The 23,905-nt window shown below is 46.1% G+C and overlaps 1 protein-coding gene across 1 annotated transcript; it reads left to right on the forward strand.

Annotated features, from left to right (window-relative positions):
- The first annotated feature begins 16,238 nt into the window (after positions 1–16,238).
- Positions 16,239–23,509, forward strand: IL24 (interleukin 24). Its single transcript, XM_047754386.1, has 6 exons — positions 16,239–16,247; positions 18,621–18,791; positions 20,410–20,472; positions 21,383–21,541; positions 22,278–22,352; positions 23,248–23,509. The coding sequence occupies exons 1-6, from the start codon at positions 16,239–16,241 to the stop codon at positions 23,329–23,331; spliced, it is 561 nt and encodes a 186-aa protein (XP_047610342.1). The 3' UTR covers positions 23,332–23,509.
- The last annotated feature ends 396 nt before the right edge of the window (positions 23,510–23,905 follow it).

The following is a 23,905-nucleotide window of genomic DNA, read 5'->3' on the forward strand; positions in this document are numbered from 1 at the left end:
AGGGTTTCCCGAAGGATGGGCAGTGTCGGCTTAGGAATGGACACAGGTCTGGTGGTTATGCAGGACTGCTCATTTATTATTTGCACAGGCTCAGCTTATATACAATTTTTGTTTCCTTATATTATGCGTCACACATCCTTTGACATTTTTTGACTTTCCAATCCATCAAATATCTCCCCATGATTTTACGCATTAGGGGGACATACACAATGTTCCTTTTTCTTGTACCTTCCTCTTGACTGCTTAAAATCAGATGTATTCATGATTACGACCTAGTTCTCATACAGCAGAAAAGTGCAAACTTATCAGCTATCTTACTACAGAATCTCTTTGTTAAGTCTTAACTACTTTCCATAGCAAAGGTAAGCTATATTTATCAAAGGTTATTTTGATTCTTATAGAACTAGAAACCATAGCACTGACACTGCTTAGGGATGGGCCAATAGGCCTGACATATCAGCTCACAACTGGTTGGCCTTCTGCAGCAGCCCAATATTTCGCTAACTTGTTTCCACTTGCTAGGTACTAACCCGACCAACTTTCCTGGTGTCAGTGCCCAGTAACAATTTGTAATTGTCCACCATTCCCTGGCAAGGAAAATGAGATTTTCTTTGTAAATTGAATGACCTATGCCCTGGCCTATTATCAAACTTGCATGAGTCATACAATTTGTACTCCAGGTCTGTAAGCATTCTATTGGGGACCTTTTTAGAAAAACAGGGGCGGGAGGGGACCTCAGAAACAGATGATGATCATAGAACAAGGGGACAGCAGGAATTTTTTTTTTTTTTTTTTGTTGTTGTTGTTGTTGTTGTTGCTATTTCTTGGGCCGCTCCCGCGGCATATGGAGGTTCCCAGGCTAGGGGTCGAATCGCAGCTGGAGCCACCGGCCTCCGCCAGAGCCACAGCAACGCGGGATCCGAGCTGCGTCTGCAACCTACACCCCAGCTCACGGCAACGCCGGATCCTTAACCCACTGATCAAGGGCAGGGACCAAACCCGCAACCTCATGGTTCCTAGTCGGATTCGTTAACCACTGCGCCACGACGGGAACTCCGACAGCAGGAATTTGTAGGGAAGCACGAGGCCCCGATGTTTACCCTTCCTGGGGTCTTTTTTTGGGGAATTTTTATTTGACAGCAATTCCCCCAGCTCTCACAGTTTTTATTAACAGCATAAGCAGGCAGAGAAGAAGAAGTGGGACCGTCGCTTTCCCAGACATGCTGTGCAGACTGGGGTCCTTAGTCTCCTGGGCTTTGTCGGCAGGCAGAACTTCACAAACAGCTCCCGGCACAACACCATAAAGAAATGGAGGAGTTCCTGTTGCGGCGCAGTGGTTGGCGAATCCGACTAGGAACCATTAGGTTGCGGGTTCGATCCTTGGCCCTGCTCAGTGGGTTAAGGATCCGGCATTGCTGTGAGCTGTGGTGTAGGTCACAGACATGGCTCGGATCCCGTGTTGCTGTGGCTCTGGTGTAGGCCTTTGGCTACAGCTCCGATTCGACCCCTAGCCTGGGAACCTCCATATGCCGCCGGAGCTGCCCTAGAAAAGGAAAAAAGACAAAAAAAAAAGAAAAAAAAAGAAATGGATAAAGTTGACTTTATTAAACACTTCTGCTCTTCAAAAGACACCAAATGAAAAAACCTCCCATAGTCTGAGAGTAAACATTTGCAAAACCTGTATATAATAAGAAATGTATGTCTAGAAAATGTAAAGAATACTCAAAACTCAATTATAAGAAGACTCCCTGAATAATAATAAAAAAAAAAGGAGTTCCCATCGTGGCGCAGCAGAAATGAATCTGACTAGGAACCATGAGGTCGCAGGTTCGATCCCTGGCCTTGCTCAGTGGGGTTAAGGATCTGGTGTTGCCATGAGCTGTGGTGTAGGTCGCAGACAAGGGTGGGATGTGGTGTTGCTGTGGCTGTGGTGTAGGCCGGCAGCTGTGCACCGATTAAATCCCTAGCCTGGGAACCACTATATGCCTCAGGTGTGGCCCTAAAAAGCAAAAAGATAAAAAAAAATACTAAAAATAAAAAATAAATAAAAGCTTTGAATAGACACCAAAGAAGATAAATATATAGCCAAGAAGAAAAGCAGCACATGAAAAGATGCTCAACATTATTTGTCATTAAGCAAACACAAATTAAAACCACAGTGAGATACTACATCATACTTATCAGAATGGGTATACCTAAAAAGATCAACCATACCAGATGCTGGGGGAAGGTGTGGAGGAACTGAAACTCATATACTGCTGTTGGGAAGGTAAAATGATGCAATCCCTTTGAAAGTAGTTTGGTAGTTTATTAAAAAGTTAAATAAACAGCTGCCCTATGACCCAGCCATCCCACTTCTAGGTATTTTTCCAAGAGAAAAGAAAGCTCATGTTCATGCAAAGACTTGTACATGAATGCTCACGGAAGCTTTCTTTTTTCTTTTCTTTTTTTATTACTCAATTAATTTTATTGCATGTATAGTTGTACAATGATCATCAACAACTAAATTTTATAGCATGTCCATCCCAAACCCTCAGTGCACCCCCCACCCCCCGCAGAAATTTTATTTTTAATAGCCCCGTATTTGCAACAACCTAAATGTCTACCAGGAAATGATGGTTCAACTGTGATGAATGTGTTCCTTATCTAGATGGCGGTGAAGGGTTTTCAGATGTTTAAGTATGCCAAAACTTATCAAATGGTACATTTAAAATATGTGCAGCTTGGAGTTCCCGTCGTTGCTCAGTGGTTAACGAATCTGGCTAGGAACCATGAGGTTGCGGGTTTGATCCCTGGCCTTGCTCAGTAGGTTGAGGATCCAGTGTTGCTGTGAGCTGTGGTGTAGGTCACAGACGTGGCTTGGATCTGGCAGTTGCTGTGGCTCTGGCATAGGCTGGCGGCTACAGCTCCAATTAGACCCCTAGCTCAGGAACCTCCATATGCTGCAGGAGTGGAAAAAGGCAAAAAGACAAAAATGAACAAATAAATAAATAAAATAAATATGTGCGGCTTATTGCATGCCAGTTGTGTATCAGTAAAACTCTTTTAAAATAACTCAGTTTGAGGTAATTTCTCCTTTTAAGCATTGTGGAGGTTAAAGGCAGATAAAGAGTGACGCTGGTAACAAGTCACTGCCAGCAACATAAGACTCAGTGTGACTAAGGAAAGACATCCAGGTGGGGAGATGACAGAAGGCTTTTGAAGGATGAGCCAGGTGTCGAGAGTGGCATAAAAGGACAAAGGACCTTGAAGTCCTGCTACTCCACGGAAGTGATTCTGTCTTCTGCTAATATCAGTATTCACTGTCACACATACAGCCCACAGCAGTTCAAAATACATTTACTTATTTTATTTATTTATTTATGTCTAACCTTCTATCAAAGTGATCCAGAATACCTCATAAGGATACAGACAAGATTGAAGGGAACTGGATGACACACTTGGAACACAGCAAATACAATGAAGCTGAGCTCAGATTGTGCCACAAAGGATGTGTCATAAAGTTCTGAATCATAGGATGCTAGAAGGATCAAAATTTGGCTCTGAGCTGTATTGAGGCTGGAACAAAGAGGGAAACACGTTTATTACAAAACTCACAAAGCTCTTGGTCTGGGTTATCTCATTTGATCCTCGTGGATCATGCCTGGCAGGTATGTCTCTCCTCCCAGTGGCAGGATACAGTGGTTTTTCTGAAGCTGTTGGGGAGCTGGTGAACATGTGGAAGAATCCTCTTCTTCATCTCTTCTGCCTGAAGGAGGAAACTTCTGCTGGCTTTTAGATGAGATTATTCACTGAGAAGAATTCAAGAAAAGTAGGAAAAGTCAGGAAATACAAAACAAACAAACAAACACCCCCCCCCCCAACCCGTTTGAAGGTTTTAGAGAAAAAAACAAGACAAGCATAATTCCAGGGCCAAGATTTGGGAGGGAGGAAATCCAGAGGCGTGAGCCTCTGGGGATGGCTTTTCCCTGAGTGGGGGGGGGGTCATCAAAATTTAGAAAAGTTGATGAAAGGTTGGCAGACTGAGAAGTGCAGAATTGACCTCAGATTTACAGGATCAGGGCAACAACAGTGGGTGCTCTGAGTCTGCTGATGAGGGACCCTAGTAATTTCCCTGCCAAGCTTCGGGTTGAGATCCCAAAGTGCTACCCTCTAGGCGTCATGGTAATCCATGGTAACCCCTACCAGGGACAGGAAATCAGCCTTGAATCATCTCAGTCTATGACTGGATTAAACTAGTATGAAATTACCAATCCCCTACCCTCCATCCAGAAGCAAATATAAATCCACCTCCGAGGAAGATAATACTCTAAACTTGAAAATATTTTTATAATTTTTCAGGTACAATGCCCAGAAACAGTCAAAACAGGCAAATCTATAGGGACGGAAGGAAAATGAGTGGTTTCCAGGGACTAAGGGGAGAGAGGGGTGGGGTGTGATGCGGATGGGGATGAGGCTTCCATTGGCGGTAACGAAGGCGTGCTGAAATCAGATAACGGTGCTTGTTGCACAATTCTGTGAACATATTGAAAGCCACTGAATTGTACACTTTAAAACAGTGAATTGTATTTCAACAAGGCTGTTATTATGACGATGTTTTTTTTTTTTTTGGTCTTTTTGTCTTTTGGGGCCGCACCCATGGCATATGGAAGTTCCCAGGCTAGGGGTCCAATCGGAGCTATAGCTGCCGGCCTATGCCACAGCGACAGCAACGCCAGAGCCGAGCAGAGTCTGCGACCTACAATGCCTACAAGTCTGCGATCTTGGCAATGCCAGATCCTTAACCCACTGAGCAAGTCCAGAGATTGAACCTTCATCCTCACGGACGCTAGTCGGGTTCATTAACCACTGAGGCTTGACGGGAGCTCCCATTTCTATTATTTTTAAACAGGAAGATGAAATAAAAACATTCAGATCAACTAACTTTAGAGGAAAGTAGAGGTAGTTAGGGTATAATGATTTTAGTACAAAAAGATTTGGCTTATTAGGAAATGATTTAGTTCTCACGTACTTTTATTACAACTGTTAATAAAAAAGAGCCCACTCAAATGAATCTGGTCCTGAAGTTTCCATATCGTATTCTCAAATGATTTCTCTTGGGGCTGGACTATTATTTTTTAAAGCTTTCTTAATATTTTTCTTTATTAATTGAAGTGGAGTTGACATACAGTAATATATTAGATTCAGGCATATGACATGAATGATTATGAAATGATCCCCATACGCAGTTTAGTTACCCTCGGTCACCTTATGAAGTTATTACAATAATGTTGACTATATTCTCTATGCTGTAATTACATACGCAGGACATTTATTTTGTAACTGGAAATTTGTATCTGTGATCACCTTCATCTATTTCTCTTACCCCCATTGTCATTTTAAAACAACTTTGTTCCACAAATAGACTGATTAAAAACTGGGATTAGTCACAGTATATTCTAGTATATTATACTGTTTCCATGTGGGATACTGTTATGAACACTGGGAAATTTTTTTTCTAAACAGGAGTTCCCTTGTGGCACAGTGGGCTAAGGATCTGGTGTTGTCACCGCTGTGGCTCAGGTCACTGCTGTGGCACAAGTTTGATCCCTGGCCTGGGAACTTTTGAATGTCATGGGTGTGGCCAAAAAGAAAAAAAAAATCTTTTCCCAAGTATAAGATCATATACTTAGAGGGTAAAAGTTGTTTGTAGCCACCCAAGCTCTTTTCATTAATAAAGGCTTTATGGTAATGTATAAAAAACAATTGTAGTAATATTTTAATAATAGCGACCCTTTCTTGTACTTCCTAATATGTTAGACTGTCTTCTATGTACCTTGCATGTATTTTCTCATTTTATCCTCACAAATACCTATGAAAAGGATAGTGTTGTTATCTCACTTTCCAGATAAGGAAAATGAAACATGGAAGAATCCAGTGATGTACCCAAGGTCACACAGCTAGTAAGTTGCAGAGCCAAGGATGCACACACAGAGTGTGACTCTATGGCTACACACTTTCTAGTGCACAGTAGTGCTCCCATACACCTGGGCTTGGAGTCAGAGACCTGGGGTCAAGTCTAGAGGGTTCCATCTGCTACTAATATGAGCTTAGACAAATTGCTGTTCAGTGAACTTGGCTTTCTGATCGATAAAACGGAGATAAAGATCTAGCCTCTGTTTCATAAGGGTTTTGTGAATATCAAATTGTGGAAGTATTTGCTAAACTACTACACAAGAGGCTGGTTTATTGGATTAGGGCAGAGAGGTACCCCCAAGAAATGATGAATTCCAGTCCCCTGCTACCAGAACCTGTCCCAGACCAATCACTCTGGAGGTATGTGGCACCTGGAGCCAAGAAAGTCTCAGTGTAACTGGGAAAGCTGCTTACTGAACTCTGTGATACTTTGGGCTCAAATACTCCATGAGGGGTGAGTGTGACCTTGCAGCATTTTTAGGCTGGAACCAATTGGCACTGAGTACCTAGTGAGGAGAGTCCCACTCTCAGATCTCTGGGACAGCAGCTGGAGCTTGCCATCATTGGCTTAGTCAGCCCTGATGGCACAGATGGTTCATAGATAAACTTCTGAGAAACACCTCTTTGCAGATTCTCAAAACACTCTAGAGAGCAGAACTCTGCAAGAGCCTGCTAGCTTTGCATCAACATGTGGGACTGCAGCACTTCAAGATGTTTTTTGAGAATTTTATTGTGTTTTATTTTTTTGCCTTTTTTAGGGCCACCCCCCCCCCCAGCATGTGGAGGTTTCCAGGCTAGGGGGCGAATCAGCTACAGCTGCTGGCCTATACCACAGCCACAGCAACGTGGGATCTGAGCAGCATCTGTGACCGACACCACAGCTCACGGCAATGCTGGATCCTTAACCCACTGATCGAGGGCAGGGATCAAACCCGCATCCTCCTGGATACTAGTCAGGTTCATTACCACTGAGCCACAATGGGAACTCCTGAGAATTTTAATTTCCAATTTTTCATCATAGGTTAATGAAGGGTGGACATTCAGATTCTGGTAATCCAGGTTATTTTTATTTTTGGAAAGCAATCCATTCAACCAGGATTAAGCAGCGAGATCCATTAGATCTGCTTGCTTGTGGGGCCACCTATCTGATTTGGGAAGAGGTGGGTGAATTTTCAAGGGAGGAAACACTCACGGGGAAAACACCCTCTCTTCACTTGAATGAGTAATACATTTTCCAAGAGGATAGTTTTTGGAAGTTAGAGTCAAAGTCTGGGTAGAGAGCCCCGCCCACTCTTGCTGGAAACAGCTTCTATTCATCACCAATCAATTGATTTTTGATGATTCTCTGGATTTAATCATTTATCTGTGGGCAAAAGGCTGTCAAAAAATCTATTTTGGTTTAAGAGTTCAAGTCATTTTGCATTTCCAGTACACTATGTAAGCCTTTTCAGGGATATAATTGCTCCTTTTTCACATTCTGGGGCAAGATCAGACTTGCTGGACTTTAGCCTGTCTTTCTCTGCCAGTTTTAAAATTCATATAGTGGAGTTCCCTGTGGGCTCAGAAGGTTAAGTATCCGTCATTGTCACTGCTGTGGTATGGGTTCAATCCCTGGCCCTGGAACTTCTGCATGCTGCAGGTACAGCAAAAAAGAAAAAAAAAAATCCATGTAGTAAATGAGTAATGTGAGCATGTGTGGTGGGAGTTTGTATGTGCGTTGGCTTCTCCGAAACTTTTCACTGGCACCTGCAAGTAGAAAGGTTCCGTCACTCCTGCTGAGAACACAGGGCTTTCCCCTGCAGATAAGGTTTTCAGACTTCCATCCATGCTCCATTCCAGAGCTGTTGCCCCGTTATGTGACTCCTGAATGACGGAGCAGCCAATTCTTTGATCTCAAAGTGGTCAGTGTCCTGCCATAACCTGATCTCATCCTGCTGCATGCATAGTTTACATAGCATTTAAGGAGAACACAGTATATTCCATCAAAGAAGGATTTTGAGACTCTCTGTGACTTATTATGAGTTGTCTAAATAGCATGTTGGATAACGGTTTTGCCTAGGGCAGAGTCTACACTCATTTTCTGAGGGTTGAAAGGAATTTAAAGGTGTTTAAATCCCTCTCCCCTCTAACATTCCTTCTGTGTTAGTCAGGTTAAGCTAAGTTATTTTTATTTATTTATTTTTGGCTTTTTGTCTTTTCTAGGGCTGTACCCACCAGCATATGGAGGTTCCCAGGCTAGGGGTCTAATGGGAGCTGTAGTGGCTGGCCTATGCCACAGCAACGCGGGATCCGAGCCGTGTCTGCAATCTATACCACAGCTCACAGAGACACCGGAGCCTTAACCCACCGAACAAGGCCAGGGATCGAACCTGCAACCTCATGGTTCCTAGTCGGATTCGTTAACCACTGAGCCACGACGAGAACTCCGAGGTTAGGCTAAGTTATGCTGCAGTGGTGAACAATACCTTAATCTTTCTTCGTGAATTATCATAACAATAATAGTTCTTTCTCTCTTATGTTCTGTGTCCAATACGTGTTAGCATGGAGAATCTGCTCATTATGGACACTCAGGGACCCAGGAGAAGGAGACGCTTCCATCTTATACTGCTGCCATCTCAATGAAGCAGGAGATGAGAGAACACGGAGGCATCTACACTGGCTTTTAAATACTTCTATCTGAAAGGAGACATGATTCTTCTATTTATTTTTCCACTGGTCAAAATAGTCACATGGCCGAGCTGAGCTTCAGTGGAGCACCAAAGTGCGAATTTCCTGTCTTCAAAGAAGAGGGAAATTGCAAACGTGGGGAGCAGCTGCAGGGTCTGCCATACTTCCAAGTGGCTACCCCACCTAGAATACTTTCAGAGATTTAAGCATTCTTTATTCATGCGATGAGATTAGCTCACCAAACTGCAGACTCCACATCATTCTGAACACTTTTCTTATTGAGTGTCTTACTATTGGAATTCCCATCACGGCTCATCAGAGATGAATCTGACTAGTATCCATGAGGACACCGGTTCGATCCCTGGCCTCTCTCCGTGGGTTAAGCATCTGGTGTTGCCATGAGCTATGGTGTAGGTCACAGATGCAGCTCGGATCTGGCATTGTGTCTGTGGCTCTGATTCAACCCCTAGCCTGAGAACCTCCATAGGCCGCGGGTGAGCCCCCAAAAGGACAAAAAAAAAAAAAATCTTACTATTTATTTATTTAGTAACCTATTCTGCTGTACTGAGCAATGTGAAGAAAAGAGAAAAACGTATCTGTTCCTGTGCCCACCCAGGGTCCTCGGTGAGGAGGAGGTGTGGGAGGGGGAGGGAAAGAAGAAGGAGGGGGAAGGGAGGGAAGAGGAAGGAGGAGAGGAGGAGAGAGATGAGATTTGATGCCACAAAAATCAAATCGCTGTGGCCTTCAAGGGTGATAACAATTCCTTGCAGCTTTTGAGTGTGGTTTCAAGGAAGAGACCCTGAAAAACTGGTAACATACTAATGCAAGTCTCTCTCTTTCTCAAATGGTAGATGTTTGCTGAGTTCTTTTGTTTATACAAAAAGTTAATGTTTATAGATGCCAGTTATACAAAAAGTTTAAAGATGAAAGTAAACATGTACCCAGCCTGTAATATTATTCCTTCAAAATAAATATCATTAACAGAATGCATGTGTGTAGGAGTGTATATGTATGAATACATATATATATAAATGCAATCTGTTTTGGGCAGTCAACAACATATCACTGCCTCTTTTTTTTTTTTTTTTTTTTTTTTTGCTTTTTAGGGCCCTATCCACAACATATGGAGGTTCCCAGGCTAGGGGTCTAATCGGAGCTACAGTTGCTGGCCTATGCCACAGCCACATCAGTGCAGGATTTGAGCCACGTCTGCTACCTACACCACAGCTCACAGCAACGCCAGATCCTTAACCCACTGATCGAGGTCAGGGATTGAACCGGCAACCTCATGGTTCCTAGTCGGATTTGTTTCCATTGAGCCACAAGGGGTACTCCCTCACTGTCTCTTTCCATGTGGAGGCAATAGATGGTAGTTATTGTTCGGCAGGTGGTAAGGACATCCAGGTTCTGGGAGCAGGAGATGGAGGTGGGCAGCACAGTTTGGCCGGGAGCATGATGAGCTGAGGTGTGGGAAGAGATAAAGCTGGAAAGGTGAGTAGACCAGGTCTCAGAGAATGTGCACTTCCATGCCAGGAATTTCAATAATTTTCTGTGGGCCATGGTGAAACTAATTATTTATTTAAATTTTAAATAACTTTAAAAAAACCTTATACCTGTATTAAACTTGTGTAAACTTGGAAAATACAGGTGAGGAATTCCCTGGTGGCTCAACAGGTTAAGGATCCAACGTTGTTGGTTCTGTGGCTCCAGTCACTGCTGTGGTGCAGGTTTGAGCCCTAGCCTGGGAGCCTCTGCATGCCCTTGGTGCAGCCAAAAAAAAAAAAAAAAAAAAAAGGGAAATATGTATAAGCTATAGAAAAGGAAAACAGTCATTATCTCACCACTCAAAAATAATCCCAACATCTTGGTATTTATACTTCTAGATCGTTTTCAACACATACATATGCTCACTTTATTTTTTATAAAAGTGGGACCAAACTGCATATGTCATTCTGCAATCTGGTTTTTAAGCCTAAAACGTTATAAAAGTTTTTTTTTTTTTTTTAAGAACGTAAAGACAAATTATATTTAGTGACTGAATAGCATTCTGTAACATGGACTCTTACTCATAGAAATAACCAATTGGAGAGCATAGGAAAGTAAAAATCCATTTAACTTATCCTTCCTTTTAAATGCAATTAATTTACCTGGTTCTGAAATTAAGAATTGATTCAAGAACAACCAACCTATCACTATAGACTAATTTTAGGCCATTCTCCTTATCTACCCCTCAAAGAAACCTTGTACTCATTAGCAGTCTCTCTTAATTCCTTCTGTCTACCCAGTCCCCCAATCTCCAAGCCCTAGGCAGCCAGTACTCTATTTTCTGTCTCTATAGATGTGTCTTTTCTTGGCATTTTACATAAACTTTATCATAGGCATTCACTTCTTTGTGTAGCCTCTTCTGACACTCAGTAGATGCTTAGGGACTGTTTGGTCAGGAAGTGAGGGAATACACACAAGATTGAGAAGCTGACACAGAGCAGTGAAGAGGAAAGGATACTGGATTGAGAACCAGAAGACCTGCACTCTAAGTCTGATTCTGTTGTTTGTTTATGTGACCTCAGGAAAATTATTCGACTTTTCTGACTTGTTGCTTTTTCTTTATTTTTTTTTCTTTTTCTTTTTTTTGTGGCAAGCAAGTGAAGTTTTTATTACAGGAAAGCAAACAGCTCCCAGGATAGCTGGGAGGGAGGAGAAGAGCCCCCCTCTCTATTGTCTTATAGGGGAGTTTATCCCTTAAAGATGAGGGGGTACCAACATGGGGTCCACAAAGATGTGGTTTTCTCCCATTGGCCTTGCCCAGTTTCCTCTATCAGTCCTTGTCCAATAGGGGTCTTAGGGGTGGAAATGTCCCCTAAGTCTCATGGTTTCTTTGCCCTTCTCTTTCTGTAAACTGAGTCACAGAGGGCTAGGGATTAATGTCCATCTGGGCGTAGGTACACTCCCTATAGCAAACAAGGCCTGTGGGGATGTTACTCCCTGGAGCCCTTAAGCCACAAATGTTAATCAATAGCCCTATCAAAGAATGCCTCGAAGCCCATGCTCCTGAACTGACTACCTGAGTGACTCTTCTGTTTCTAATCTGCAAGACTGCTCATAATATCTATCCTCCTTCTCTCAGAAGGCTAGGGTCACTCTCAAATGAGAAAGATTACTTGGAGGTATTTTGTGCATCTAAGCATGCTGTGCAGGAGTTCCTGTTGTGGCTCAGCGGTTAACGACACGGGTTCGATCTGGCGTTGCCATGAGCTGTGGTTAAAAAAAAAAAAAAAAGACGTACAGATGTAAGAATGGTCTACATTTGTTTTCACTCTCTTCATTTGAAATGCCCGAGATAATAAATCATTTGTCACACCAGTGACAGAGGACAAGGTGGAACGGCCGAGTGACAGTGTAAGGGGGCCAAGCAGTGGACAGCCACCCCTCATCTCTGCTCCTGGAGCGATGGCAGCTGACACAGGGAGAACACTAACAAAAGCCCAGGAATCCCACATCTATCCGTGTGTGTTTCCCAGCCAAATAAGGAGATAACAATCTATCTTTGAAGATTAAATCAGTTCACTGGAAGAAAAATGGTGATGTAACTTTTTTTTATCTCTTGGTGCTCAGGAAATCCTAATTCATATTTTCATCACTTCTGTCCTGCAGGGCATTTCCATCAGTCAGAAGAAGGGGAGGGGATTCAGGTTTACCTGTGAACTATTTACTGCCTGCCTTACCTGGGAGTGGAGAAGGCACCCGGCTCCTGGTTCAGTTTTTTTTCTTTTTTTTTCTTTTTAGGGCTGCACCCGTGGCACATGGAGGTTCCCAGGCTAGGGGTCGAATCAGGGCTATAGCTGCCGGCCTACGCCACAGTCACAGCAATGCGGGATCCAGCCATGTCTGCAACCTACACCGCTGCTCTTGGCAACACAGGATCCTTAACCCACTGAGCCTGCATCCTCATGGATCCTAGTCGGATTCGTTTCTGCTGATGGGAACTGCAAGGGTTCCCTTCTTATCCTTCGCTGTTCCTAGGTCAGATCTTTCCCCTGTAGCCACTACTTTCCTCTGGTCCAGGATTTCTTAACCTCAGGACTGTTGGCATTGCGGGGAAGGGGACACTTGACTCATTGTGGTGAGGGGCAGTCCTGTGCTCTGCTGGGTGTTTTAGCAGCATCCCTGGTCCATTTCACTACCCGTCAGTAGCACTTCCACTTCCCACCCCCATCCCTGTTATGAGAACCTAAAATATCTCCACATTGTCAAATGCCCCTTGGGGCAAACTTGCCCCATTGAGTATCCCTGCTCTAGTCCCTTATTCTTCACTTGAAGTCCTCATTTGTTAAGCCTTTACCCTGTGAAAGATACTGGATGGTCCTCTGTGGCTTTTATGTAAATTCTTATCAAATTTTAATATACACAAGAATCACCATGGGAGCTTTTAAAAGGCATATTATGGTTCAGTAGTTTGGAGGAAGGGTCTGAGATTTTTGCATTTCTTTCTATTTTTTTTTTCTTTTTTGCTGCCTCATAAAATATGGAAGATCTCTGGCCAGGAACTGACTCTGAGCCAGAGCTGTGACCTATGCCACAGCTGCAGCAACACAGGATCCTTAACTCACTGTGCCACGGTGGGAACTCCCAATTTCTTACAAGCTTTTATTTATTTATTTATTTATTTATTTATTATTTTTCTTGTCTTTTTGGGGCTGCACTCACGGCATATGGAGGTTCCCGAGCTAGGGGTCTAATCGGAGCTACAGCTGCCGGCCTATGCCACAGCCACAGCAACCCCAGATCTGAGCCACGTCTGCGACCTACGCCACAGCTCACAGCAATGCCAGATCTGTTACCCACTGAGCAAGGTCAGGGATTGAACCCGAAACCTCATGGTTCCTAGTTGGATTTGTTTCTGCTGCACCACGATAGGAACTCCTTACAAGGTTTTAGATATTGCTATTCTGCTGGAGCACAGACAGACCACAAGTTGAGCAGCAAGGTTCTCTCTGTGTCTGTGGCCCCATGAGCACTCGATTTTACAGTTGAGGAAGCTGGGGCTCAGAGAGCCCATAGGGGCTTATATTTTGGACCCAAGTTTGCTTGCATGCAAAGCTCGTACTCGTAACCAGCGATCGCAGTTGATGTTGGGCCAAGGTCCTTGAGTTCTTCCCTTACCCTCCCTTCCTGGGGAATCTTGCTCTGATAAGCCCTGCCAAGCCTGAGACGCAGGCACGTGTTTGCCTGGAATATCCATATTGCATTATTCTTCCCTTAGACAGAATGAGCTGCTCATGACCCCAGGTGGATATCCTGGAATTACTGAGCTCTATCCATGACCTCATGCCTCTGTCCTAGCCTGCCCTGCTAACAGCTCATCCCTCCTACCCTCCTGCCTATCAGCAGACGGTTGTCTAGGACTGCAGCTGCCCTAGGGGCTTACTTTTCTTCTCAGCTTCCTGCCTTAACTGTGGAGTTTCTCCAGCCCTCCTCTGCCTCCCCCTCCTCTATTGCCCCAATACCCTTAAAAAAATTTTTTTTGTTGGACTATAGTTGCCTTACAACACACTGTATTGTTTTCAGGTGTACAGCAAAATGAACCAGTACTGCATATACATAAGTACATTTTTTTCAGATTCTTCTCCCATGTATAGATTATTACAGACTATAGATTTCCTTGTGCTACAAATAGCTCTTTATTAGTTATCTAATTTATATATGGTAGTGTGTATATATTTATCCCAACCTCCTAATTTTTTCCCTCCACCACGCTTTCCCCTTTGGTAACCATAAGTTTGTTTTCTATGTCTGCAAGGCCATTTCTGTTTTGTACATAAGTTCATTTGTATCACTTTTAAAGATTCCACATATTAGTGAGCTCATATGGTATTTGTCTCTGTCTGACTTACTTTACTTAATATGATGATCTCTAGGTCCATTCATGTTGCTGCAAATGTCATTATTTCATTCTTTTTTTATGGCTGAGTAGTATTCCATTGTCTATTTGTACCAGATCTTCTTTATCCATTCCTCTGTTGATGGACATTTAGGTTGCTTCATGTCTTGGCCATTGTAAATGGTGCTGCAATGAACACTGGGCACGTATCTTTTCGAATTCTGGTTTTCTCTGGATAGATGCCCAGGAGTGCGCTTGCTGGGTCATTTGATAGTTCTGTAGGTTTTTAAGGAACCTCCATACTGTTCTCCATGGTAGTTGCACCAATTTACATTCCCACCAAAAGTATAGGAGGGTTTAGCGCCACAATCTTCTTGCCTTCTCCTCTGTCTTATCAAGCCTCTTGGCATCTTCTTCCCATCATAGTTACAGATTTTTAGGAATGACCTAGACACTGAAGGGGAAAAGTGGGGGTGATGTGGGTCCCTGTCTAGGACTAGAGGACAAGACTCAGGCTTCCGAGAGCAAAGGACCCGAGTATGGTCTCTGTGGTAGCAGTGGCCAACAGGCCAACCTGGGGGCCTCAGCACATATTTGCTAAAGAAAACAAACAACATTGTGTGTGATGGAGGGGAGGGGGGCTGGTGCTAGAGAGATTAAGGGTCTACCACCTGGAAAGATGGGAAAGGGCTGCTCCTCCCAACATTTGTCCCCTGTTCTTCCTTTCCACCAAGCTGGTGACAGTGACCCTGCCACTCCCATCATGTTTCTACTCCTGTGTCTTTGCCTGGACACAAGTTAAAGGAAACTCTTAGAATGTTTGTGCAGGGAGGTAATTCAGAGCAGGGCTTGGCGACCTCTCTCTGTAAAGGGCCAGATAGTAAATATTTTTGGCTTTGTTGTCATACGGCCTCTGTCATAAAACTACCCCTCCCTGCCATGGGAGTACAAACCAGCCCGAAGCCACATGTAAACAAGTGGTGATGGCTGTGTCCCAACTCACATTTATTTATGGACCCTGAGATTTGAATCCACATATTTTCATTGTCACCAAATACATATTCTTCTTTGGATTTTTTTCCTCCTAATCATTAACACATATAAAAGCTATTCTCTTGTCACCGGGCTAGGCCCTTCTTAGCATATTCTTGGCCAGGAGTTTGCCAATTCTTCATTCAGAGTCCTGTGTTTCTCAAAACATGTTTCTCAGGGTCATGGTCAAATAGTTGTAGGAAAGCCTGGGTTAAAGAAAGTTAAAGAGGAGTTCCCTTGTGGCATAGTATGTTAAGGACCTGGTATTGTCCCTGCAGCAGCTTGGGTTGCTGCTGTGGTGCGGGTTTGATCCCTGGCCCAGGAGCTTCCATAGGCCATAGGTGCAGCAAGAAAAAAAGAAAAGAAAAGAAAAAGAAGAGAAAAGAAAGTTAAATGTATGCCTGGCCCCCTGCCTCTCCAGGGCACTACAGCCTTCCAAGAGGGGCTAGAACACGCCAGCCTTCTCTAAGTTACTGACAGTGAACTCCCTGTTGCACAGAGAGTCTTGCAGACAAGCATCCCTCAGGGCTGGATTCTGTGGCACATGCTTTGGGGACTTTGCTCCAGCCTGCCCCTCATTTTACACACGGAGAACCCGAAGCCTCAGCGCCTAGCTAGCTGGCACATGGCCAGGTCGCTTGATGGCACTGGTGCTCCTGACACCCCACACTGCCACATCCCCTGGGTGATCCCAGGCCGAGCAGCAATGGCCGAGGTTAGGCCACCAGCACACCATGGTCCCCAAGCTTTCCAGCAGCTTCCTTAGTCTTCCTGAACCCAAGACAGGGCACATGTCCAAAGGGTGGGTATACACCCGTATGTCAGGAAACACGCTTAAAATTCTTGTCCTTGACTGATTAAAGAAAGGGAATTTCTCGGCTATCCTTGGCCTCTGGGCTACTGTCACATCATAAACAGGGCATAATTATTGAGTGATTCCAGCAGTAAGGGGACTAGTGCACCCTGTACAGTAATATTTTATTTCCAGGTGTATTGGATTTACAAAGCACCTCTGTGTCATTTTCGCCTTTGCACCTCGCACTGCCTTCTGGGGGTAGCCAGACAGCTTTTTGTTTGCTTGCTCATCCTATTTTTATGGATGCAGAAACTGAGGCTCAGGGAAGCAGAAGTAGAACTCAGATCAGGTCTCATCTCACCTCAGGGGCTGCTTTCTGCATTGCCCATTGTCTCAGAGTGAAGGGTGACTAGGCAGTGAAGTAATTCTCTAGGAAAGCATGACCAATTTCCCTTTCTCCACCTCCCTCTTCTTCCTCCGCCCCTCCCCTGCAGCCCCCATATATATGAAGCTCCACGAAGCCCTGCTTACCTGCACACCTTTGCTTTTAAAACAACTTCCAGAGCTGGGACAGGCACCTGCAGTTACCCTCTGCGATCAGGTAAGGGTGCCTGACCAGCCCTCTTCCTCTACCGCGGGAGCCAGCCATCGCCACGCAGCAAATCCTCAGGCATCACTGCCAGGACAGGAGGTGAGTGATGGAGACTCTGGAGTACTTGGCTTTGAAGCCTTAGACCACTGCCTTTTGGGGACTGGGTGCTGGGGGCTGGAAACAGGCAACTTTTCCAGAAGGATGAGATAGATTGTGGAAGAGAACTGCTCTTTTGGGTTTAACACCAAGAAGAATTTAGGCTGGAGAGTTCTCATCGGGGCTCAGCGGTCAACAAACCTGACTAGGAACCATGAGGTTGCAGGGTCAAATCCCTGGCCTCGCTCAATGGGTTCAGGATCTGGCGTTGCCGTGAGCTGTGGTGTAGGCTGGTGGCTGCAGCTCTGATTTGACCCCCTAGCCTGGGAACCTCCATATGCTGAGGGTGTGGCCCTAAAAAAAAAAAAAAAAATTTAGGCTGGACGGGAAGAAGGGCAGGAGGATTATGAGGCCCAGAGAGGAACTTGCAAGAGAAGCTGCAGAGCCCGTGGGGTTTGAAAGAAGGGAATGGAAAGACACTGAGGGAGAGGCTGAAGCGTATTGCTGCACGCCGGGCTGGTGCTGGCCCTGGGCCCACTTCTCTGGCCCCCGCGTTGGCAGGCACCCTAGAGACAGGCCCTCTCTCCACTTCCTGCCCAGGCTAAGGGTGGAAGTCTGAGCATCCTCAGGTGTCAAACCAGTGCCAGGAAGTGAGAAAGGGAGAGAGGTGTTGAACAGTAGAGACTGACAGAACACTGTCAATCAACTCTAATGGCAAAAAGAAACATCTTAAAAAAAAAAAAAGAAAGAAAAGAAAAAGGGAGGGAGAGAAGGAAGACGGAAGGAAGACAAGCGAGGGGCAAAGCGTCAGGGAGAAGAAGCCTCTGCCTACAGTTATGATAGACAGACAATGGGCTTCCCTTTCTCTGGCTCGGGGCTCTTCACACAATCATTCAGTGGACGGTTTTCAAGGTGATTCATCTGGAAACCCGACTCCGCCTCTCGCTCAGTTACCTGAAAAGTTAATTCTCAGAGGCAAGAGTGAGTGGGTCAGCTGAGCTTATGACCGTGACCGTGGCCTACCCGCTGCGCCCCTCCCTGTCGGCTAGAAGTAATCCCACGGCTCCCTCGGGATGAGGTGTCCCAGGTGGCCTTTTCCTGGGGAGGGAACAAAGACCTGCCCACGTGCGCCTGGGGACAGAGGGCAGAACTCAGACAGGGAAACACCTAGTTATGCTCTCTATCCTCCTGCGTCTGGGTTCTGCCTATGTGACATTATAATTCTCCACTTCTTCACTCTGTGGGGTCAAATTTGGACTGGCAGCTTGTTGGCTAGAGGGGACCATGATGGAGCAAGGAAGGAAGTGCAGTGTGTGTGTGTGACATGGATGGGCGGGGTTGGGGGACCACAGTGGGATAGCTGGACCAGTGGCTGTGAGACTGAGGGGCAGAAAGGCCCTTGACCCATCCCGCGGCACCCCAGCAATGTTTGCAATATTCTAACATGTTTGCAATATTCTAACCCTGGGAACCTACCCCAGTCTCAGGGTTCCCATCTGTGGGCCCCCAGGGCTGGCTGAGGGCAGAGCTAAGGAGTATTTCTATGGGATAAACTCCTGCTGGGGCAGAGGCCTGCCTCAGTGGGATACCTCCCTTTCTTTCAGATGGGCTCTCCCGTGCCCAGGGCTGCCCTTCCCTGCCTGGGTCTGATCCTGCTTCTCTGGAGCCAGAGGCCAGGGGTCCAGGGCCAAGAATTCCAATTTGGACCCTGCCGAGTGGAAGGTATAGTTCTCCAGGAACTATGGGAGGCCTTCTGGGACATGAAGGATGTTGTGGTGAGTGAATTGCTCTTCTGGACCCAGATGTGGCTATGATTCTGGGTGGAGGGTAATTATTTTATTTTATTTTATTTTATCTTTTCATTTCATTTTTTCTTTTTAGAGCCACACCCGTGGCATATGGAAGTGCCCAGGCCAGGGGTCGAATCAGAGCTACAGCTATTGGCCTACGCCACAGCCATAGCAATGTGGGATCCAAGTATAATCTGCAGCATGCACCACAGCTCACAGCAATGCTGGATCCCCGACCTACTGCGCAAGGCCAGAGACCGAACCTGCATCCTCATGGATACTAGTCGGGTTCATTTCCAATGCACCACAATGGGAACTCCGAGGGTAATATTTTATGAGCGTGGAGCTCTTTGCAGCCTGCAGATCATTTTCCTATCTAAGAACTTGGTGAAGTCAGTGGAGTCACAAGCCCACATGTCCTCGTGCACCTGAGAAAGCTGAGGCTCAGAAAGATGTGGCTGGTCTATAGGGAAAGAAACACAGCTCATGGGGAAGAAAGAGAGCCTGATTCATTTCAGCTTCATCGATGTTCCAGGGGACCTGAGACTCCACCAAAGGGAAGTCACCAGAAACCCTCTGAGACCTTTTGGAATTTTCACCTACTGCTTTGCCAGGTTCTGCTGGTCTGTTCCCACCTGCTTAGGCTTTAGCTCAAGGTCCAAAACATGCTTAGTGCTGAGTTGACAAAGAATGATGAACGAAGCTTGTGGCAAGTACTCCTTAAAAGATAATTCAAGAGTTCCCATCGTGGCGCAGTGGAAATGAATCTGGCTAGGAACCATGAGGTTTCGGGTTTGATCCCTGACCTCGCTCAGTGGGTTAAGGATCTGGCATTGCCATGAGCTGTGGTGTAGGTCGCAGAGGCAGCTCGGATCTGGCGTTGCTGTGGCTACAGCTCCTATTAGACTCCTAACCTGGGAACCTCCATATGTCATGGGTGCAGTCCTAAATAGACAAAAGACCAAAAAAAAAAAAACCCAAAAAACAAACAAACAAAAAAACAAACACAAGATAAGGCAGCTGCAAGGTGGGAAGGGGGAGCTTGACAAGGCAGCCTGGGAGATGGGAGAGTGCTGTACCTATGTGTAATCTTGACCTTGAACCAGTCACTCGTGCCTCCATCAATTTCCTTAATTGCACAGTGAGGAGGTAAGATGAAGGAGCTCTAAAGTTCCTCCCTCCCAAGAATTCTTTGGCTCAAAAATCCAAGAACTGGATGAGTGGTTGGCTGCAGGGGAAGCTCCGAGGTGCAGCCTTCCCAACCTCCTGTGGAGTCTGGACGGAAAATTCTGCCCCTAGTAGGTACTTAAACCAAATGCTTATTGCTTCCTGCCTCAAGGGACCAAATGGATCAAACAGGTCCCTCACCAAAGCTCTGAGAGCTCCTGGGATCCCATCTGCCCCTCAGAGTGACATTCAGTGGCTGGAACCTTATACCCTGCCCCAGGGGCAAACTCAGCATGGTCCTTCCTGGGCCCTCCCATGGGCCTCTGAGATCTCAGACTGGACAGATTTAGGGGCCTGGGGAAGCCATATGTATTTGCGGGATGGGTTTCTATGCTGACCCCCCCCCCAGAGACACCTGCTCTTTCTGTTCCCTTAGCAAGCTCAGGATAACGTCACGAATGTCCGGCTGCTGCGGAAGGAGGTTCTGCAGAATGTCTCGGTAATCAGATGCAGGGGAAAGGGGGTGCCTCCCCCTGGGTGGCTGATCTTCTATGGGCGGGGGCTGAGGGGTCCTAGGGGAGGCTGATGGAAGACTTTACTTCTGGTCCAGGCTGAATGTACCCAGAACAGGGCTGGGGTGTGAGCCAGAGAAGGCAAGTCTGGGATCATCCCCCCAGTATCTGAGCTATGTGGGTATGTGACTACATGGCCTGGGACAAGGGGCGGGGATTGAGGCTCGTAAACACCTGTCTTCACTCAGCCGGAGCTGCCATCAATCTTGATTTCTCTTTTGCTTGTGTCAGCCCCAGTGGGTGTGTGCTTAGGCCTCTTCCACGCCCTTCCTATTTTCTCACCCGTAACTCATCACCCATCTAGGCAGTGAGCACTAACAACTGAGCGCTGAGCCCTGAGAGATGCTGAGCTTCCCTCTGTGACAGCTCAGGGGACCAGGATGCAATCCTTGTGCGCAGGGGGCTAGTTTCCTTTTCTCCTCCTTTCTTCTTCTTCCAAGGCTTATTTTCCCCTGCCAACTCTCAACCAAACAAGATCCGATGCTTTTCAAGGTCCATCACCTCCCGTAGCTATTAGAGAGGCCATGTGGTGCAGAAAAATGTATACTAACGCAATGGGAGTCAGGAGTTCCCGGGGGCTAAGGGTGCACCTGCCAGTGGGTCCAGCCATGGGACCCTGGGCAAGTCCCTCCCCTGGGTCTGAGGTTCCTCCAGCCAACAGAGGCGCCTGAAGGCTCTTTCAGATCTAGCATTTTTGAGCATCTCCGAGAAAGTTCCTGCCTCTACTGTGGTTATCTCGCTTGGGGTGGGTTGTTCATCCAGAGCTGGGGTGGGTTGTTCATCCAGAGCTGGGGTGGGCAGAGGCCTCGGCTCCACAGTGACCCCGTCCCTCCCCAGGAGGCTGAAAGCTGCTACCTCATCCATTCCCTGCTGAAGTTCTACTTGAACACCATCTTCAAAAACTACCGTGAAAAGGCAGTTAAGTTCAGGATCCTGAGGTCATTCTCTACTCTGGCCAACAACTTTGTGGTCATCATGTCAAAACTGCAACCCAGTGTGAGTTGAACAAAGCTGGGACTGGGGCCCCCGCACGCAAGGCCGTGTTTTCAGAAGACTCCTCTTCCCATGTCTGGTCCGGGCTTTTATTCCATGACAGGGAGCTGCAGGGGTCATGGGAAAGAGAGCAGGCTCCGGACACCAGCACTTCTGGGTTCAAGTCCAGGTCTGCTTTAAACCAGCTGGGTGTCTGTTTGCCAGGTGGGCAACCTCTCTGGGCTTTGTTTTCTTATCTGTAAAATGCTGATGATCTCCCCCACCTGGCAAGACTGCTGTGGGGATTCAAGGAGGCAGCCCCGGAATTCCCGTTGTAGCTCAGCGGAAGAGAATCTGACTAGCATCCACGAATGCGGGTTCGATCCCTGGCCTCACTCAGTGGGTTAAGGATCCAGCATTGCTGTGAGCTGTGGTGTGGGTCACAGATGCAGCTCAGATCCCTCATTGCTGTGGCTGTGGTATAGACTGGCAGCGACAGCTCCAATTGGACCTCTAGCTTGGGAACCTCCATATGCCTCAGGTACGGCTCTGAAAAGACAAAAAGACCAAAAAAAAAAAAAAAAGAGGTTGCCCCAGCGCACAGTGGTAATTCAGCATTAACACCACCCTGGGGTTGTGGGATCTAGAGCTGTCCTCGCAGGCCCTTGGGACTTCCTCTGGCATCACTAGGAAGCTGTGGGAGGGGGCTTGCCTCTGTTCCTACCTGACACTGGGCATTTTTATTTTTTCTATTATCCAGCAGGAAAATGAGATGTTTTCCATCAGTGAGAATGCACGCAGGCGTTTTCTGCTATTCCAGCGAGCATTTAAACAGGTATCAAGGCCAGGAACTGTGAGCTGCCCAGCCGGAGGTAGACTTAGCTGAACTGTCACCCAAGGGTGCCCCTGCAGAATTGTCACACAAGGGAAATCCAATGCAGAATTCAATGCAGGTGACCCCACCCAGATTGCCCCAAGGTCACTCTACTTTGCAGGCATACAGGTATAGCTGTATTAATTGCCATATATGCTATATCAACATCACGCATGACATGGCTTATTTTTCTGCCAGTTTTCACGTTTAAAATGCTATTATATTTCCCTACAAGATGATGTCACTACTGGGTACATTCCCAGTGAGAGTTTTATGGGTACCTGAGGTGAGCAATTGGAGTCAGAAGTGAGGGAGGAAAAAGGGAGAACCACCAACCCTGACACACATCTGCAGTGTTTTCCATAATGCTCAGTTGTGTGGCCTTTTCCCAAATGACAACAACAAAGAAAATCCAGATTTCATACCCAGCTCCTCCCACAAAATGTGTACAATTTTGATCACGTTTTGGAGAACTGGATGCCCCAGCATGTAAATAAATGGTGAAGAGCAATAACACACGATGGAAAGAGGCCACATGGGCTTCAGTTTCATCATCTGCACAGAAGACTCAGTAGGTGGATCAGACCCACCTTGCGCTGGGATTCTGATTCTCATGGTCAGGGACTCCAGAAGCTTTCCCCTTGCTCTTTATCTGCTGCTGCTCACTGGCCCATTGGTCCTCACCCCCGGAGCAGACAACACACACAATGGGGAACAATGGATGGGTCGGTGGCCTTGACAGAGGCCATCCCAAAGGGGACACAGCCCTTAATGTGGAGTCAGGCCAAGTTCGGGGTTGGAAGGAAACCTATCCTGTGACTAACATGACAGATCTTCAACTCGCCTTTTCTTTTAGTTGGACAGAGAAGTGGCTCTGACCAAAGCCTTTGGAGAAATGGACATTCTCTTGACCTGGATGGAGACATTCTACCAGCGCTGAAGGCCTAGACCAGGAAACCCTCCTTGTTCTCCGTGTCATTTCAAATGGGTGTCCCTTTCCGTGATGTTCTCTGGGCACTTCACATCCTTGACCATGGGTCCTGTTCTTGGCCAAGGCTTATCCTCAAAGATTTTGTTCTTTAAGTGGCCCCACCAACCAGTCATGGGAGGTGTCCCTCAGATGCTGTGAAGAGTCTACAGAGCAGATTCCTCTATTTATTACAACTCTATTTAATTCCTATCAGTGTTTTAACTGATGCCATATTTATTTGTCAGATTGAAAGTTGGGTGGAGGCTGCAAGGATGGTGCCCCCACACATCTCTGTCATCCTCCACCATTCTTGCTGCTGTGTGGAGTAACGATGGGTGCTCAGTAAATGCTTAATAAATTGGATGTTTTGAAACCTGTCTTTGAATGGTTGAGGAACAATGAGGAATGTCGGGATATGAAGTGGAACTTTAGGGCATGGAAATCACACTGTCATAACATCTCCAGGAACAGAGGTGAGGGCTCTGGTTTGAAACATAAATGATAAAGGATATAATATGCGGGGGGTGCCCAGTACAAAGAAGAT

This window comes from Phacochoerus africanus, chromosome 11 (assembly GCF_016906955.1).
Source record: "Phacochoerus africanus isolate WHEZ1 chromosome 11, ROS_Pafr_v1, whole genome shotgun sequence".
In the NCBI taxonomy this organism is placed as follows: domain Eukaryota; kingdom Metazoa; phylum Chordata; class Mammalia; order Artiodactyla; family Suidae; genus Phacochoerus; species Phacochoerus africanus.